The 20662-nt window shown below is 45.6% G+C and overlaps 1 protein-coding gene across 1 annotated transcript in view; it reads left to right on the top strand.

The window, feature by feature from the left end:
* LOC139389360 (WD repeat and FYVE domain containing 3) overlaps positions 1 to 20662 on the top strand; it is a 234931-nt gene that overhangs the window by 33071 nt on the left and 181198 nt on the right. The window contains exons 2-4 of the mRNA XM_071136061.1: positions 9442 to 9652; positions 14474 to 14597; positions 17691 to 17800. Of these exons, the coding sequence (XP_070992162.1) occupies positions 9473 to 9652; positions 14474 to 14597; positions 17691 to 17800 (414 nt within the window). The 5' untranslated portion in view covers positions 9442 to 9472. The remainder of the gene's footprint in view (positions 1 to 9441; positions 9653 to 14473; positions 14598 to 17690; positions 17801 to 20662) is intronic.

Genomic DNA, 20662 nt, shown 5'->3' with positions numbered 1-20662 from the left:
CCTCCAGCTCACATTACGTTATACTGCCTCCACATTACGTTATACTGCCTCCAGCTCACATTACATTATACTGCCTCCACATTACATTATACTGCCTCCACATTACATTATACTGCCTCCACATTACATTATACTGCCTCCACATTACATTATACTGCCTCCACATTACATTATTCTGCCTCCACATTACATTATACTGCCTCCAGCTCACATTACATTATACTGCCTCCACATTACATTATACTGCCTCCACATTACGTTATACTGCCTCACATTACATTATACTGCCTCCACATTACATTATACTGCCTCCAGCTCACATTACATTATACTGCCTCCACATTACATTATACTGCCTCCACATTACATTATACTGCCTCCACATTACATTATACTGCCTCCACATTACATTATACTGCCTCACATTACATTATACTGCCTCCACATTACATCATACTGCCTCCACATTACATTATACTGCCTCCACATTACATCATACTGCCTCCACATTACACCATACTGCCTCCACATTACATTATACTGCCTCCACATTACATCATACTGCCTCCACATTACATTATACTGCCTCCACATTACATCATACTGCCTCCACATTACATTATACTGCCTCCACATTACATTATACTGCCTCCAGCTCACATTACATCATACTGCCTCCACATTACATTATACTGCCTCCAGCTCACATTACATCATACTGCCTCCACATTACATCATACTGCCTCCACATTACATTATACTGCCTCCAGCTCACATTACATCATACTGCCTCCACATTACATTATACTGCCTCCAGCTCACATTACATCATACTGCCTCCACATTACATTATACTGCCTCCAGCTCACATTACATCATACTGCCTCCACATTACATTATACTGCCTCCACATTACATTATACTGCCTCCAGCTCACATTACATCATACTGCCTCCACATTACATTATACTGCCTCCAGCTCACATTACATCATACTGCCTCCACATTACATTATACTGCCTCCAGCTCACATTACATCATACTGCCTCCACATTACATTATACTGCCTCCAGCTCACATTACATTATACTGCCTCCACATTACATTATACTGCCTCCAGCTCACATTACATCATACTGCCTCCACATTACATTATGCTGCCTCCAGCTCACATTACATCATACTGCCTCCACATTACATTATACTGCCTCCAGCTCACATTACATCATACTGCCTCCACATTACATTATACTGCCTCCAGCTCACATTACATCATACTGCCTCCACATTACATTATACTGCCTCCAGCTCACATTACATCATACTGCCTCCACATTACATTATACTGCCTCCACATTACATTATACTGCCTCCACATTACATCATACTGCCTCCACATTACATCATACTGCCTCCACATTACATTATACTGCCTCCAGCTCACATTACATCATACTGCCTCCACATTACATTATACTGCCTCCAGCTCACATTACATCATACTGCCTCCACATTACATTATACTGCCTCCACATTACATTATACTGCCTCCAGCTCACATTACATCATACTGCCTCCACATTACATTATACTGCCTGCAGCTCACATTACATCATACTGCCTCCACATTACATTATACTGCCTCCAGCTCACATTACATTATACTGCCTCCACATTACGTTATACTGCCTCCACATTACATTATACTGCCTCCAGCTCACATTACATTATACTGCCTCCACATTACATTATACTGCCTCCACATTACATTATACTGCCTCCAGCTCACATTACATTATACTGCCTCCACATTACATTATACTGCCTGCAGCTCACATTACATCATACTGCCTCCACATTACATTATACTGCCTCCACATTACATTATACTGCCTCCACATTACATTATACTGCCTCCACATTACATTATACTGCCTCCACATTACATTATACTGCCTCCAGCTCACATTACATCATACTGCCTCCACATTACATTATACTGCCTCCAGCTCACATTACATCATACTGCCTCCACATTACATTATACTGCCTCCAGCTCACATTACATCATACTGCCTCCACATTACATTATACTGCCTCCAGCTCACATTACATCATACTGCCTCCACATTACATTATACTGCCTCCAGCTCACATTACATCATACTGCCTCCACATTACATTATACTGCCTCCAGCTCACATTACATCATACTGCCTCCACATTACATTATACTGCCTCCAGCTCACATTACATCATACTGCCTCCACATTACATTATACTGCCTCCAGCTCACATTACATTATACTGCCTCCACATTACATTATACTGCCTCCAGCTCACATTACATCATACTGCCTCCACATTACATTATGCTGCCTCCAGCTCACATTACATCATACTGCCTCCACATTACATTATACTGCCTCCAGCTCACATTACATCATACTGCCTCCACATTACATTATACTGCCTCCAGCTCACATTACATCATACTGCCTCCACATTACATTATACTGCCTCCAGCTCACATTACATCATACTGCCTCCACATTACATTGTACTGCCTCCACATTATGTTATACTGCCTCCACATTACATCATACTGCCTCCACATTACATCATACTGCCTCCACATTACATTATACTGCCTCCAGCTCACATTACATCATACTGCCTCCACATTACATCATACTGCCTCCACATTACATCATACTGCCTCCACATTACATTATACTGCCTCCAGCTCACATTACATCATACTGCCTCCACATTACATTATACTGCCTCCAGCTCACATTACATCATACTGCCTCCACATTACATTATACTGCCTCCACATTACATTATACTGCCTCCAGCTCACATTACATCATACTGCCTCCACATTACATTATACTGCCTCCAGCTCACATTACATTATACTGCCTCCACATTACGTTATACTGCCTCCACATTACATTATACTGCCTCCAGCTCACATTACATTATACTGCCTCCACATTATATTATACTGCCTCCACATTACGTTATACTGCCTCCACATTACATTATACTGCCTCCAGCTCACATTACATTATACTGCCTCCACATTACATTATACTGCCTGCAGCTCACATTACATTATACTGCCTCCACATTACATCATACTGCCTCCACATTACATTATACTGCCTCCACATTACATTATACTGCCTCCACATTACATTATACTGCCTCCACATTACATTATACTGCCTCCACATTACATTATACTGCCTCCACATTACATTATACTGCCTCCACATTACATTATACTGCCTCCACATCACATTATACTGTCTCCACATTACATCATACTGCCTCCACATTACATTATACTGCCTCCACATTACATTATACTGCCTCCACATTACATTATACTGCCTCCACATTACATTATACTGCCTCCACATTACATTATACTGCCTCCACATTACATCATACTGTCTCCACATTACATTATACTGCCTCCACATTACATCATACTGCCTCCACATTACATTATACTGCCTCACATTACATTATACTGCCTCCACATTACATTATACTGCCTCCACATTACATTATACTGCCTCCAGCTCACATTACATTATACTGCCTCCACATTACATTATACTGCCTCCACATTACATTATACTGCCTCCACATTACATTATACTGCCTCCAGCTCACATTGTAAAGTGGTGGGTGATGCTCTGGTCCTGTCCTACCGTTGAATGTACATTACGCACCCGAATGGGAGGCGCACTTTAATTATCAGTTAAGATTGAGAATTTAAAATAGTAGCTCTTTTTAAACTTGGCCATCAAAACAGCTTTTAACACGCGATTGCAGCTACTCTGGTGCTGTCTGACAGGTGATATTCCTCTAACTAGTCTCTGTCTGACAGGTGATATTCCTCTAACTAGTCTCTGTCTGACAGGTGATATTCCTCTAACTAGTCTCTGTCTGACAGGTGATATTCCTCTAACTAGTCTCTGTCTGACAGGTGGTATTCCTCTAACTAGTCTCTGTCTGACAGGTGGTATTCCTCTAACTAGTCTCTGTCTGACAGGTGATATTCCTCTCCTCTAACTAGTCTCTGTCTGACAGGTGATATTCCTCTCCTCTAACTAGTCTCTGTCTGACAGGTGATATTGTTCTAACTAGTCTCTGTCTGACAGGTGATATTCCTCTCCTCTAACTAGTCTCTGTCTGACAGGTGATATTCCTCTAACTAGTCTCTGTCTGACAGGTGATATTCCTCTAACTAGTCTCTGTCTGACAGGTGATATTCCTCTCCTCTAACTAGTCTCTGTCTGACAGGTGATATTCCTCTAACTAGTCTCTGTCTGACAGGTGGGATTCCTCTAACTAGTCTCTGTCTGACAGGTGGTATTCCTCTCACTAGTCTCTGTCTGACAGGTGATATTCCTCTAACTAGTCTCTGTCTGACAGGTGGTATTCCTCTAACTAGTCTCTGTCTGCTGTGCGCCAATTTAATTCCACAAAATGATGTAAATGAACCTATAGACTGACATGCATGACCGTTAACCAGTCCCTGCTTTTGACTTATCCCTGAAACCACAGCTGGTTGGGTAATGGTATACTAGCTTACTACATTTTACTTAGACGTGATCTCGTTCTCCATGCAATTCATTACCAAATGAAACGAGCCAATATGTTTTGGAAGGAAGCTGTAAAAGCGTCTATGCCCATTGTTGAGAGAGGAGAAATTAAGGGAAACGAGCTGAGGTAAGCAGTAATTGGAAAAACCTGATTTGGCTGCAAATGGTGAGAATTAATTAATGTCTAGGCCTTTTCTCTTTATTCTGTGAGTCAGGAAATAGAAGGACGATAGAAAGTCTCTCAGAGGACCTCCCGAGTGGTGCAGTGGGCTAAGGTACTGCAGTGCTAGCTGTGTTACTAGAGATCCTGGTTCCGGTCCAGGCTCTGTCTCAGTGGTCTATGGTACTGTGCCACTAGAGATTCTGGGGTCGACTCCAGGCTCTGTCGTAGCCGGCCGCAACTGGGGCGGTGCACAATTTGCCCAGTGTCGTCCGGGTTAGGGGAGGGTTTGGTCGGCAGGGATGTCCTTGTCCCATCGCGCACCAGCGACTCCTGTGGCGGGCCGGGCTCAGTGCACGCTGACCAGGTCACCAGGGTGTTTCCTCCGACACATTGGTGCGGCTGGCTTCCAGGTTAAGTGGGCATTGTGTCAAGAAGCCGTGCGGCTTGGTTGGGTTGTGTTTCGGAGGACGGGCGCCTCTCGACTTTTTGCCTCTCCTGAGTCCGTACGGGAGTTGCAACGATGAGACAAGACTGTAAACTATCAATTGGGTAGAAAGGGGTTAAAGTGAAAATGAAAGAAGACTTGGCTCCATTGTTTAGCCTCATCGTCACTATGTAGGTTAACGTCATATAGCCTAGGCCCTCATTCTGATCGTACAGTTGATCCTGACTCAGTTAATCCTGACTCAGTTAATCCTGACTCAGTTAATCCTGACTCAGTTAATCCTGACTGGGTTGATCATGGCTTTTGTTTAACGTCCTTATGCCCTGAAAACAGGGCTGCAACACATATGTTTTGGTTTGCCATGATAAATTATTGATTTACCATGGCAAAATCTCTGGATCGGCAGGTAGCCTAGCGGTTAGAGAGGCGAGCCTGCAACTGGTGGGTTGCCAGTTCGAATCCCGGGTCCAACAGGAAAAATCGGGTGGGAAGTAATCTGGCAACCGGAGGGTTGCTGGTATCAAATCCAAGTTGGAATTTCCTGCCATTGTGCCCTTCCTGCCATTGTGCTATTGTGCCCTTGATCAAGGCACTTAACACCCCCACAACAGCTCCCCGGGCACCGGTGTACCCAGTGTCAGCCCCCTACACCTCTCCAAACGCTGTATATATGTGTATATATCTTAGTCTGTAATTGGTTTAACATTGAAAAAACAAAAAATCTGATTTAGGCTTCAATCATTCACAGCATTTCGGGGAAAGGAACAAAGAATTTGCTAACGAGTTACTGTCTATAAACGTAAACCTGCACATTGAAAATAAACCTAAAATTCATCACATGTTGGCGAACTAAACCTAGGCTGCTACGTCTTATCACATTCTGCAGGCCTCGGTAACGTTTTTGTTGTCCAGGAATGAACCATATTAGGCCTTCCCTAGCTACTATGGTTATCTCAGACAGGCAGAGTTATTGGTAGGGCTTTAGAAAGGGGATGCTGCAGAGAGAGGAGACATTGTGCTAGCTCGCAGCGAAAGAACAGACCCTCAGCTACCTCAGCGTCGTAAACAGGGAACCTGAGCTACCGTTGTTGTGTGTGTCACTGACTCGATTGGCTGATTTTTGTGTGAACTGTGTCTGAGACCAAAATCTTTCTGTTACACTTATAAAAGGAGCACTACTTTCAGAGACCAGGGTGCTGTAACTCGGTTTCCGTGGAAGGAGATGCAGGTGGGTAGCCTGGTGGTCAGAGGAGGCAGGTAGCCTTGTGGTTAGACGAGGCAGGTAGCCTGGTGGTCAGAGGAGGCAGGTAGCAGAGCGTTGAGCCAGTAACCCAAATGTTGCTAGATCGAATCCCCGACCTGACAAGGTAAACATTTGTCCTTCTGCCCCTGAACAATGCAGTTGAACAACACTGTTGAACAACACTGTTCCTAGGCCGTCATTGTAAATAAGATGTTGTTCTTAACTGACTTCCCTTGTTAAAATAAAGGATAATTAAAAATACAATACACTTTATGCCAAATTTGTTTTTGTGTTGTGACTTCTCCGTACACAGAAGTTCAACATGCCGTTTCATCTACTAGTTCAATTCTGTCCACGTGTCATAGTGAGGGTGTCAGAGGCGTGAGGGGATGGCAGGAAAGGAAGGGTGGTTCTGTCACTCTTATCACACCGGCTACAGCTCACGTGTGATCTTCAACGTGTCGGCCTAAATAAGGAAAGAAGCAGATAACTATGCGTATATGAAGCTGGTGTTGGTTCATGATTTAGCCCACGTTTCAAATGTAGACTTATGCCAACCATCCTTCTCCTTTGAAGGACCTTTCTGCCCTGAACACAAAATATCAAATGCAACATGAAACAATTTCAAAGATTTTACTGAGTTACAGTTCATATAAAGGATGTTGCATTTATATTTTTGTTCAGTGTATATACATTTTTTTGATTTTGGGGGGGGGGGGGGGGGGGGGGGTGGGAATCGTTATAGTTATTATTTTTGACTATATATCGTATCGTCTTGACAATAACGGCTGAACCTGCACCAAAACTCCAGTATTTTTTACTTCATAGCTTCTTCATCTTCTTTATGAATAGGGAGCCATTTTGATTGCTTTTAATTTCCATGACTGATCAAAACTCGTTTTCTCATGGCTCTCTCTTGCCCCTTCTGCAGCAGACATATGGTAATCGATATATCTTTTTGGAACTTTTGAAGCGCAATAAAATCCCAGTATCGAATTGCAATACATATCATATCAATACATATCAATACATATCATATCAATACATATCAATACGTATCAATACATATCAATACATACCGTATCAATACATATCGTATCAATACATATCAATACATATCGATACATATCGTATCAATACATATCAATACATATCGTATCAATACATATCAGTACATATCAATACATATCGTATCAATACATATCGTATCAATACATATTGTATCAATACGTATCAATACATATCGTATCAATACATATCGTATCAATACATATCAATACATATCGTATCAATACATATCAATACATATCGTATCAATACATATCAATACATATCAATACATATCGTATCAATACATATCAATACATATCGTATCAATACATATCAATACATATCGTATCAATACATATCGTATCAATACATATCAATACATATCGTATCAATACATATCAATACATATTGTATCAATACATATCAATACATATCAATACATATCGTATCAATACATATCGTATCAATACATATCGTATCAATACATATCAATACGTATCAATACATATCGTATCAATACGTATCAATGCATATCAATACATATCGTATCAATACATATCGTATCAATACATATCAGAACAAAAGTATCGTATTGTGAGGTCCCTGGCAATTCCCAGGCCTAATTCCATTTAAGGAAGATCCAAATTCATAATAATATTTTTTGGGGCCCTGTTCACGCAGAATGCCCTACTAATCATGGAAGAAGTTTCATTGCTGGATTTTTTGCATTTAGCTTAGTACATTTCCTCATAGCAACAATAATGGATATGTGTGTGTGTCTTTATCCTACAGTGTATTCCACACTGTAGCCACAGTAAACAACTACAGTACTAGTCAAAAGTTTGGACACAGGTACTCAATCAAGGGTACCAGGAGAATGTCAAAGGCAAAGGGGTGGCTACTTTGAAGAATCTCAAATATATAAAATATATTTTGATTTGTTTTAACACTTTTTTGGTTACTACATGATTCCATATGTGTTATTTCATAGTTTTGATGTCTTCACTATTATTCTACAATGTAGAAAATAAAGAAAAACCCTTGAATGAATATGTATCCAAACTTTTGACTGGTACTGTATATCAGGGATGGGGAACTTTGATAGGGGGGGTGGGGGGGCAACAAATCTGAACTCCTCTTGAGGGGCCACAGTGGCTCGTGGGTCTGTGTACCCACATGCAGTCAGAGTCGGCCATAGTCTTTTGGGGGCCCTAAGTGAAATTTTGTTGGTTGACAAAAATGCCCTCTCCTCTCTTAGGGCCTCTCCTCTCTTAGGGCCTCTCCTCTCTTAGGGCCTCTCCTCTCTTAGGGCCTCTCCTCTCTTAGGGCCTCTCCTCTCTCACGGCCTCTCCTCTCTCAGGGCCTCTCCTCTCTCAGGGCCTCTCCTCTCTCAGGGCCTCTCCTCTCACAGGGCCTCTCCTCTCTCAGGGCCTCTCCTCTCTCACGGCCTCTCCTCTCTCACGGCCACTCCTCTCTCAGGGCCTCTCCTCTCTCAGGGCCTCTCCTCTCTTAGGGCCTCTCCTCTCTCACGGCCTCTCCTCTCTTAGGGCCTCTCCTCTCTCACGGCCTCTCCTCTCTTAGGGCCTCTCCCCTCTCACGGCCTCTCCTCTTTTCCCTCCTTCCATATCCAAGGATTTTTTTTCTTCTTTCTTTATCTCTAGACTTTCTATCCTTCTTTTCGTCCATCCTTCGATACTGTCTCTTTATTCCCTTTTCTGTTAACCAACTCCAATATAGAGGGATAATTGAGGAGTAAAGGTGACCGTGGACTGATGCCGTTCTACAAGTGAACAATACATTTTTAATTCAATAGATTTAAAATTAAAAAAAATGGTTCAAAGCACTTCCTGGAAAGGTATAGTAAAATTAAATAGAATTATTAAGTTTTCCTCCTCCCTCCTCATCCTCTCAGGGCTGGCTTTGGCCGGACGAAGCCGCTCAAGATGAACATGGTGAAGAGGATCATGGGTAGGCCGCGGCAGGAGGAGTGTAGCCCGCAAGACAATGCACTTGGCCTCATGCACCTCAGACGCCTCTTCTCAGAGCTCTGCCACCCTCCACGTCACATGACCCAGAAGGAGCAGGAGGAGAAACTCTACATGATGCTGCCTGTCTTCAACAGGGTGAGTAGGGGTTATGGTTGGTTGGTTGGTTGGTTGATTGATTGGAGGACAAGCTCTACATGATGTTGCCCGCTTTCAACATGGTGAGAGTCAACCTGGTGGCTTGGCTTGCAGCTCACTCAATAGATCTCTGTGAAGGTTACGTTCATGTGTTAAACTTAGTGATGTGAATTAGAGAAAAGAAAGCAGAGATGCAGATGAAGTCTTACCACACTTGCCTACGGAGCAGCAAGAGGAACTGCCCCTCCCTACCTTCAGGCTACACTCCAACCCCTACACTCCAACCCCTACACTCCAACCCCTACACTCCAACCCCTACACTCCAACCCCTACACTCCAACCCCTACACTCCAACCCCTACACTCCAACCCCTACACTCCAGACCCTACACTCCAACCCCTACACCCCAACCCCTACACCCCAACCCCTACACTCCAACCCCTACACTCCAACCCTACACTCCAACCCCTACACTCCAGACCCTACACTCCAACCCTACACCCCAACCCCTACACTCCAGACCCTACACTCCAGACCCTACACTCCAGACCCTACACTCCAATCCCTACACTCCAGACCCTACACTCCACTACAAAACCATGGTGCTTGCCTACGGAGCAGCAAGAGGAACTGCCCCTCCCTACCTTCAGGCTACACTCCAACCCCTACACTCCAGACCCTACACTCCAGACCCTACACTCCAACCCCTACACTCCAGACCCTACACTCCAACCCCTACACTCCAGACCCTACACTCCAGACCCTACACTCCAACCCCTACACTCCAGACCCTACACTCCAGACCCTACACTCCAACCCCTACACTCCAACCCCTACACTCCAACCCCTACACTCCAGACCCTACACTCCAACCCCTACACTCCAACCCCTACACTCCAACCCCTACACTCCAGACCCTACACTCCAACCCCTACACTCCAGACCCTACACTCCAGACCCTACACTCCAGACCCTACACTCCAACCCCTACACTCCAGACCCTACACTCCAGACCCTACACTCCAACCCCTACACTCCAACCCCTACACTCCAACCCCTACACTCCAGACCCTACACTCCAGACCCCTACACTCCAGACCCTACACTCCAGACCCTACACTCCAGACCCTACACTCCAGACCCCTACACTCCAACCCCTACACTCCAGACCCCTACACTCCAGACCCTACACTCCAGACCCTACACTCCAACCCCTACACTCCAGACCCTACACTCCAGACCCTACACTCCACTACAAAACCATGGTGCTTGCCTACAGAGCAGCAAGAGGAACTTCCCCTCCCCACCTTCAGGCTATGCTCAAACACTACACCCCAACCCGAGCACTCCGATCTACCACCTCTGGTTTCTTGGCCTCGGGAGGGCTTCTGCCGCTCAGCCCAATCAGAGCTCTTCTCTGTCCTGGTACCCCAATGGTGGAACCAGTTTCCCCCTGAAACTAGGACAGCAGAGACCTTGGCCATCTTCCCGAGAACATCTGAAACCCTACCTCTTCAAAGAGTATCTTAAATAATCGCACAGCACCCTGCCCCCCCCCCCCCCAAAAAAAAAAAAAAAAAAAACATATTTTGTGAACTAACACTCACTCTTGACTTCTCTCTCCCCGCTAGCGCTGACTTTGCTGATAGCTACTTTGAGGGAAAATTTACTGACACTAACCACCTTTTTAATCCATAGTTTCTATGCGAGTAAAGTCTTAACGTATATAAAGTCTTAACGTAAATAAATCACGACCCGCTGTCATGGAAACAGGAGGTTTCGGTACAATTTTTATTATAATTTTTATTATAATTTTTATTATAATTTTTATTTATCATTTGTGATCTTTTTTTTTTGTGTCTGTAAAATGAATGATGTAAGAAATAGCCTGTATAAACCTAAATGCCAAATATTGATTTAATAACCGTCATATCAAAGTTAACTTGAAGTCACGGGATGTCACATGATGTCTGGTCCACCCACTACAAAGGCATGCAGTTCTATTCGGCTACAGATGAAATAAGTTGTGATGAACTTCACCGGGTGGTGAAAGAGCACAGTGATTATTAACTTGATGCTCCTTTCCAATAAATATCAAGGCTCTGATTCTGGTGACTTGATGATCGATGCTTGACCGCCATTTTGACAAATACAAATATTCTCGCTCTTAATAATCTCTTCATGTATTGTAGACTAACCTACCCGCAGAGCCTACCCCCCCCACCCCGCAGAGCCTACCCCCCCACCCCGCAGAGCCTAACCCCCCCACCCCACAGAGCCTAACCCCCTACGCCGCAGAGCCTACCCTCCCACCCCGCAGAGCCTAACCCCCCCACCCCGCAGAGCCTAACCCCCCCACCCCACAGAGCCTAACCCCCTACGCCGCAGAGCCTACCCTCCCACCCCGCAGAGCCTAACCCCCCCACCCCGCAGAGCCTAACCCCCCCCACCCCACAGAGCCTACCCCCCCAACCCCACAGAGCCTACCATCCTTGGCTAAGAACAAACTAGTCACATTTGCTATTTAACAGTTAGTATTAAAACAATCAGTAGAGGTGATAATTCATGGAAACTTATTGAATGTTAGATTTTTATTCAGTACATGGAAACTTAAACGATGCACTATGTCATCACTATGTCATCACATCTTTATTCTCAACAATTCAGTTTGGTGGAAACACCACTGTTTGGAAAATGTGGATATTTTCTTTATGCAGATTTGTGAATATTTGCATAAATCTGTTGCCAATTGAATGGACCCCTATCTACTGGAACCCCTATCTACTGGAACCCCTATCTACTGGAACCCCTATCTACTGGAACCCCTATCTACTGGAACCCCTATCTACTGGAACCCCTATCTACTGGAACCCCTATCTACTGGAACCCCTATCTACTGGAACCCCTATCTACTGGAACCCCTATCTACTGGAACCCCTATCTACTGGAACCCCTATCTACTGGAACCCCTATCTACTGGAACCCTAGCTACTGGACCCTAGCTACTGGAACCCTAGCTACTGAACCCCTAGTTACTGGAACCCCTAGCTACTGGAACCCCTAGCTACTGGAACCCCTAGCTACTGGAACCCCTAGCTACTGGAACCCCTAGCTACTGGAACCCCTAGCTACTGAACCCCTAGCTACTGAACCCCTAGCTACTGAACCCCTAGCTACTGAACCCCTAGCTATTGAACCCTTAGCTACTGAACCCGTAGCTACTGAAACCTAGCTACTGAAACCTAGCTACTGAACCCCTAGCAGCTACGGAACCCAAGCTTCTGAAACCCAAGCTTCTGAAACCCAAGCTTCTGAAACCCAAGCTTCTGAACCTCTAGCTTCTGAACCTCTAGCTTCTGAACCCCTAACTTCTGAACCCCTAGCTTCTGAACCCCTAGCTTCTGAACCCCTAGCTTCTGAACCCCTAGCTTCTGAAACCCAAGCTTCTGAACCCCTAGCTACTGAACCCCTAGCTACTGACTGTGATGTTTGGTTGTCCCACCTAGCTACTGGAACCCTAGCTTCTGAACCCCTAGCTACTGAACCCCTAGCTACTGACTGTGATGTTTGGTTGTCCCACCTAGCTACTGAACCCCTAGCTACTGACTGTGATGTTTGGTTGTCCCACCTAGCTACGGAACCCCTAGCTACTGACTGTGATGTTTGGTTGTCCCACCGAGCTACTGAACCCCTAGCTACTGAACCCCTAGCTACTGACTGTGATGTTTGGTTGTCCCACCTAGCTACGGAACCCCTAGCTACTGACTGTGATGTTTGGTTGTCCCACCGAGCTATCTTAAGATGGATGCACTACCTTTAAGTCTCTCTGGATAAGAGCATCTGCTAAATGACTAGTATATGTATAACATGTAGGTGGGCCTTGGTGTGTGTGTCCATGTGTGTCTGTTCAAATCACATTATATCTGTCAGATGCACCGAATACAAATGCTTACTTACAAGCCCTTAACCAACAATGCAGTTTAAGAAAATACCCCCCAAATATGTAAGAGATAAGAATAACAGCAGTAAATAGCGAGACTATATTCAGGGGTTACCGGTACAGAGTCAATGTGGAGGCTATATACAGGTGGTACCGAGTCAATGTGGAGGCTATATACAGGGTATTACGGTACAGAGTCAATGTGGAGGCTATATACAGGGTATTACGGTACAGAGTCAATGTGGAGGCTATATACAGGGTATTACGGTACAGAGTCAATGTGGAGGCTATATACAGGGGGTACCGGTACAGAGTCAATGTGGAGGCTATATACAGGTGGTACCGAGTCAATGTGGAGGCTATATACAGGGTATTACGGTACAGAGTCAATGTGGAGGCTATATACAGGGTATTACGGTACAGAGTCAATGTGGAGGCTATATACAGGGGGTACCGGTACAGAGTCAATGTGGAGGCTATATACAGGGGGTACCGGTACAGAGTCAATGTGGAGGCTATATACAGGGGGTACCGGTACAGAGTCAATGTGCGGGGGGCACCGGTTAGTCGAGGTAATTGAGGTAATATGTGCATGTAGGTAGAGTTATTAAAGTGACTATGCATAGATAATAAACAGAGAGTAGCAGCAGTGTAAAAGAGGGGGGGGCAGTACAAATAGTCTGGGTAGCCATTTGATTAGCTGTTCAGGAGTCTTATGGCTTGGGGGGTAGAAGCTGTTTAGAAGCCTCTTGGACCCAGACTTGGTGCTCCGGTACCGCTTGCTGTGCGGTAGCAGAGAGAACAGTCTATGACTAGGGTGACTGGAGTCTTTGAACATTTTTAGGGCCTTCCTCTGACTGTTAATCTTTTACCTTTTGCAGGTGTTTGGTAACGCTCCCCCCAGCACCATGACAGAGAAGTTCCAGGACCTCCTCCAGTTCACTACCCAGGTGTCCCGGCTCATGGTCACGGAGATCAGACGGAGGGCCTCCAACAAGTCCACAGGTCAGTGGATTTATTTAACCAGATCGTCCCGTTGAGGTCAGAAGAACTCTTTCCCAAGGGAGGCAACACGTGTGTCTCACTGTTCCCCTTAAAAGCTATATTTTGGCCTATTTCATGTCAGTCTTAAGTCAACTTCGCTGCAACGTTTTTTGTCTGCTACAGTCCATCGCGAGGGCTGTTGCTAAGCTGCCATCCCGTACTAATTAAACACACTGTGGGTGGTTAAAGTCTCCTCAATTCAGATCATGTCAGGTTTGTCTGAGCACAGCAGTTCTTAATCACAGCTTCAGATCTGACTCTACAGCCCTTCACAGTTTCTGATCTAACTCTTACAGCCCTTCACAGCTTCTGATCAGACGTTACAGCCCTTCACAGCTTCTGATCAGATGCTACAGCCTTTCACAGCTTCTTATCAGATGCTACAGCCCTTCACAGCTTCTGATCTGACTCTACAGCCCTTCACAGCGTCTGATCTGACTCTACAGCCCTTCACAGCTTCTGATCTGACTCTACAGCCCTTCACAGCTTCTGATCTGACTCTACAGCCCTTCACAGCTTCTGATCTGACGCTACAGCCCTTCACAGCTTCTGATCAGACGCTGCAGCTCGTCAGTATCAGTGGAGCTGTCTTGTTATTCGCCTAGCTCAGATAGGTGTCCAAGCAACAGCTCTAGAGAAACATGACCAAAATACCAACCGATTTATTACCTTGATTCTCACTGCTCAGTGTTGGAGCTCGTAAGCTGGATGGATGAGGTAGCCTCTCGTGATGATTTATACACCTGTTTTGGGTGAAATGTGGACCTAACTGACAGAGAAGGAGTGAGTGATGGAGTGAGGGAAAAGAGAACTGGCTTATGATCAGAGGGATGGATGGAGTAAAGTTGTCACTCAGCTTGACCATTCTTTGATATACTACATGACCAAAAGTATGTGGACACCTGTTCGTGGGAACATCTCATTCACAGCTCCACTCTTCTGGGAAGGCTTTCCACTAGATGTTGGAACATTGCTGCTATAACAGCCTCCACTCTTCTGGGAAGTCTTTCCACTAGATGTTGGAACATTGCTGCGGGGACTTGTTTCCATTCAGTCATAAGAGCATTAGTGATGTCGGGCACTGATGTTGGGAGACTAGGTCTGGCTCGCAGTCAGCGTTCAAATTCATCCCACAGGTGTTCGATGGGGTTGAGGTCAGGGCTCTGTGCAGGCCAGTCAAGTTCTTCCACACTGATCTTGACAAACCATTTCTGTATGGACCTCGCTTTGTCATGATGGAACAGGAAAGAGCTTTCCCTAAACTGTTGCTACAATGTTGGAAGCACAGAATCATCTAGAATGTTATAGTACGCTGTAGCGTTAAGATTTCCCTTCACTGGAACTAAGGGGCCCGACCCATGAAAAACAGCCCCAGACCATTATTCCTCCTCCACCAAACTTTACAGTTGACACTATGCATTGGGGCAGGTAGCGTTCTCCTGGCATCCGCCAAACCCAGATTCTCTGTCGGACTCCCAGATGGTGAAGCGTGATTAATCACTCCAGACAACGCGTTTCCACTGCTCCAGAGTCCAAAGGCGGCGAGCCTTTACACCTCTCAAGCCAACGCTTTTTATTGCGCATGGTGATCTTAGGCTCGTGTGCGACTGCTCTGCCATGGAAACCCATTTCATGAAGCTCCAGTCTAACAATTCTTGTGCTGATGTTGCTTCAAGAGACCGTTTGGAACTTGGTAGTGAGTGTGGCAACCGAGGTCAGCACTCGGTGGTCCCGTTCTGTGAGCTTGTGTGGCCTACCACTTCACGGCTGAGCCGTTGTTGCTCCTAGACGTTTACACTTCACAATAACAGCACTGACAGTTGACCGGGGCAGCTCTAGCAGGGCAGGCATTTAACTAACTGTCCTATGATGGTGCCATTTTGAAGATCTTCAGTAAAAGCCATTCTACTGCCAATGTTTGTCTATGGAGATTGCATGGCTGTGTGATATCATTTTATACAACTTTCAGCAAGGGGTGTGGCTGAAATAACCGAATCCACTAATTTAAAGAGGTGTCCACATACTTTTGGCCATGTAGTGTTGTTCCATCCTGGAGAGTACGCTGTGACTGCCAAGGATATCTTTACACGACTCACAAGGCTTCACACGACTCACAAGGCTTCACACGACTCACAAGGCTTCACACTCAGATCTTTTTGTATTGCACGACTTCCCCGCGTGGCTTTGTTACTGATCACGGACCACAGTTCATCACCCTGGAATTCATATTGGGGTGGCCTAGTGTGTTACTGATCACGGACCACAGTTCATCACCCTGGAATTCATATTGGGGTGGCCTAGTGTGTTACTGATCACGGACCACAGTTCATCACCCTGGAATTCATATTGGGGTGGCCTAGTGTGTTACTGATCACGGACCACAGTTCATCACCCTGGAATTCATATTGGGGTGGCCTAGTGTGTTACTGATCACGGACCACAGTTCATCACCCTGGAATTCATATTGGGGTGGCCTAGTGTGTTACTGATCACGGACCACAGTTCATCACCCTGGAATTCATATTGGGGTGGCCTAGTGTGTTACTGATCACGGACCAAAACCTCCTGCTAGTGTTTCCTCTGATGTCGTCAGTTCTCTCTCCAGGTCAGTGTGTGTTATCAGTCTGTCGTCCGTTCTCTCTCCAGGTCAGTGTGTGTTATCAGTCTGTCGTCAGTTCTCTCTCCAGGTCAGTGTGTGTTATCAGTCTGTCGTCCGTTCTCTCTCCAGGTCAGTGTGTGTTATCAGTCTGTCGTCCGTTCTCTCTCCAGGTCAGTGTGTGTTATCAGTCTGTCGTCAGTTCTCTCTCCAGGTCAGTGTGTGTTATCGGACCAACGGCACGGCAGCTCTAGAGGAAACCGCTAGATACACACACACACACACACACACACACACACACACACACACACACACACACACCGCCGAATATAAGGAATTCTTGCCCTCTCTGCCACCTGCTCTAAGACTTTTGGAATTACATTATGCTACACATCTGTAGCTCATTCTCTGTCTAACACCAACGTGTGTGTGTGTGTGTGTGTGTGTTCTCTCCACAGAGGCAGCCAGTAGAGCCATCGTCCAGTTCCTGGAGGTGAACCACAGTGAAGAGGCGTCACGTGGCTGGATGCTACTGACCACCATCAACCTGCTAGCATCCTCCGGACAGGTGGGTGGTACCGGACAGCTGTGTGTGTGTTTCTGAACTGAGCGTGTTTCTGTGTGTATCACCTAGGCTTGGACGGTATACCGACAGTATGATTTTCAATACGGGGGGGGGGGGGGGGGGGTTCAGGGCTCCAGCTCAGGGCTTCAGCTATGCATGTGGTTTGCTAACTTGCTATCTAGGTTGCTAGCTTGCAATATCAAGTTTCTTGGTTTACAGCAGAGACCATCCATCCCTTCCTGGATCAAGATCGCTGCTGTCTAAATTGTTTTGTGTGTAAAAAAAAAAAAGTTAATAATTAAGTTTGGAAAGAAATTGCGCCCTTGATAATACCATATACCCTGGTATGGTACAGGAACACTAGGAAAATCTGGATACCAACCAACCTTATTATCACCCAGTGTGCAATGCAAATAATAAAACATTTCATTTGCACTTTTCATCATAGAGTTAATAGATCAAATCTATGTAAAAAAAAAAATATTAAAAAAATAAATAAATTCGGCATCCATTTTGAATCTAGGCAGGTATAATAGCAATAGTGGGCTAGGTGCTAAATCCATTAGGACTAACAGAAGAAAGACAGTCTGTAGAAGTGGATTTTAAGGCCAATTTGTCAATGATAGATTGCCTCACAGATGGTCAGGGAGAGATTTCCACAGGCGAAGGGGCGAGGGAGCAGAAGGCTCGGTCCCCCATAGTTCGGAGACGGAACGGGGAGAGTGCGAGGTGTCTCGCTGGTTGAGATGAGATCGCTGATGTAGGTGGGCCTCAATCCATTCAAGGATAGAAGCAGTTGGATTTTTGAAGTCAATCCTGTAGTTGACTGCTAGCCAGTTTGGGCAGGATCGGGGTGATGTGGTCGGACATCTTGGTCCTGGTCAGGACCCTGGCAGCACTCTTCTGGATTTGTTGAAGCCTCTAGTGATTAGTCCGGGAGGCACCCATGCAGCGTGGTTTCGATCCGAGAGAAGATGGAAGGCGTGGATGAGTTTCTCTGCATCTGGCTGGGAGAGGGACGGTATGACCAAGAAACACAACATTACCAAAAGTATGTGGACACCTGCTCGTCAAACATCTCATGAATTAATATGGAGTTGATCCCCCCCCCTTTGCTGCTATAACAGCCTCCACTCTTCTGGGAAGGCTTTCCACTAGATGTTGGAACATTGCTGCTATAACAACCTCCACTCCTCTGGGAAGGCTTTCCACTAGATGTTGGAACATTGCTGCTATAACAACCTCCACTCTTCTGGGAAGGCTTTCCACTAGATGTTGGGACATTGCTCCGGGGACTTGCTTCCATTCAGCCACAAGAGCATTAGTGAGGGCGGGCACTGATGTCGTTGGGTGATTAGGTCTGGCTCGCAGTCGGCTTTCCAATTCATCGCAAAGGTGTTTGATGGGGTTGAGGTCAGGGCTCTGTGCAGGCCAGTCAAGTTATTCCACACCGATCTTGACAAACCATTTCTGTATGCTTTGTGCAATGGGGCATTGTCATGCTGAAACAGGAAAGGGCCTTCCCCAAACTGTTGCCACAAAGTTGGAAGCACAGAATCATCTAGAATGTCATTGTAGGCTGTAGCGTTAAGATTTCCCTTCACTGGAACTAAGGGGCCTGAACCATGAAAAACAGCCAGAGAACATTATTCCTTCTCCACCAAACTTTACAGTTGGCACTATGCATTGGGGCAGGTAGCTTTCTCCTGGCATCCGCCAAACCCAGATTAGTCCGTCGGACTGCCAGATGGTGAAGCGTGATTCATCACTCCAGAGAACGTGTTTCCACTGCTCCAGAGACCAATGGCGGCGAGCTTTACACCACTCCAACCGATGCTTTGCATTGCGCATGGTGATCTTAGGCTTGTGTGCGGCTGCTCGGCCACGGAAACTCATTTCATGAAGCTTTTGACGACCAGTTCTTGTGATGACGTTGCTTCCAGAGGCAGTTTGGAATACAGTAGTGAGTGTTGCAACCCGAGGACAGACGATTTATACACGTTTCAGCGTGGTCGTGTTCTGTGAGCTTGTGTGGCCTACCACTTCACGGCTGAGCCACTTCACGATAACAGCACTTACAGTTGACCGGGGTAGCTTTTTGCAGGGCATACATTTGACGAACTGACTTGTTGGAAAGGTTGCATCCTATAACGGTGTGACGTTGAACACATCACAGAACTCTTCAGTAAGACCATTCTACTGCCAATGTTTGTCTATGGAGATTGCACGGCTACGTGCTCGATTTTATACACCTGTCCGCAAGGGGTGTGTGTGTGTATGTATATATATATATAGTGTGTATATATATATATATATATATATATAGTGTATTTGTTTTATGCAAACAGAGAAGGGTCAAACCTGACTCCTAGGTTGGAGGTGACAGTGGGCAGATGGATTGCCTGTCCTTTGATTGTATGTTTCCTGCACTGGTGACCTCCTTGGGTGTCCCAATAAGCAAAGCCTCAGTCTTACTACTGTATAACTGGAGGGAATATCTATTTTTCTTTCATCCCATGGCCTGATGGTACTCTAGGCAGCTGCTGAGTTTTGCTAGGGCAGAGATGGTGTCCGGTTTGGTCTTAATGTAAAACCTGGCTATTGTGAGTGTAGCGATGGATGTTGATGTTATATGTGTGTGAGAGGGAGCATGTCGGTTAAAAACAGTGTAGGCCCCAGCACTGACCCCTGTGGGACTGACCCCTGTGGGACTGAAGTGTCCTCCGATCTGGACTCTCCAATAGTGATGTATCGCCTCTTATTGGAGGAGAACCGTAACCCAGCTAGCACATTGGGTTCCTTGGAAGTTGTGGGAATGTATGTTTTTTTGTTTTACATTGGTTGTGGGAACAAAGCCGTACGTTT

This window comes from Oncorhynchus clarkii, chromosome 30 (genome assembly GCF_045791955.1).
Source record: "Oncorhynchus clarkii lewisi isolate Uvic-CL-2024 chromosome 30, UVic_Ocla_1.0, whole genome shotgun sequence".
Lineage (NCBI taxonomy): Eukaryota > Metazoa > Chordata > Actinopteri > Salmoniformes > Salmonidae > Oncorhynchus > Oncorhynchus clarkii.
This window is presented reverse-complemented; position numbering and strand designations above follow the sequence as displayed.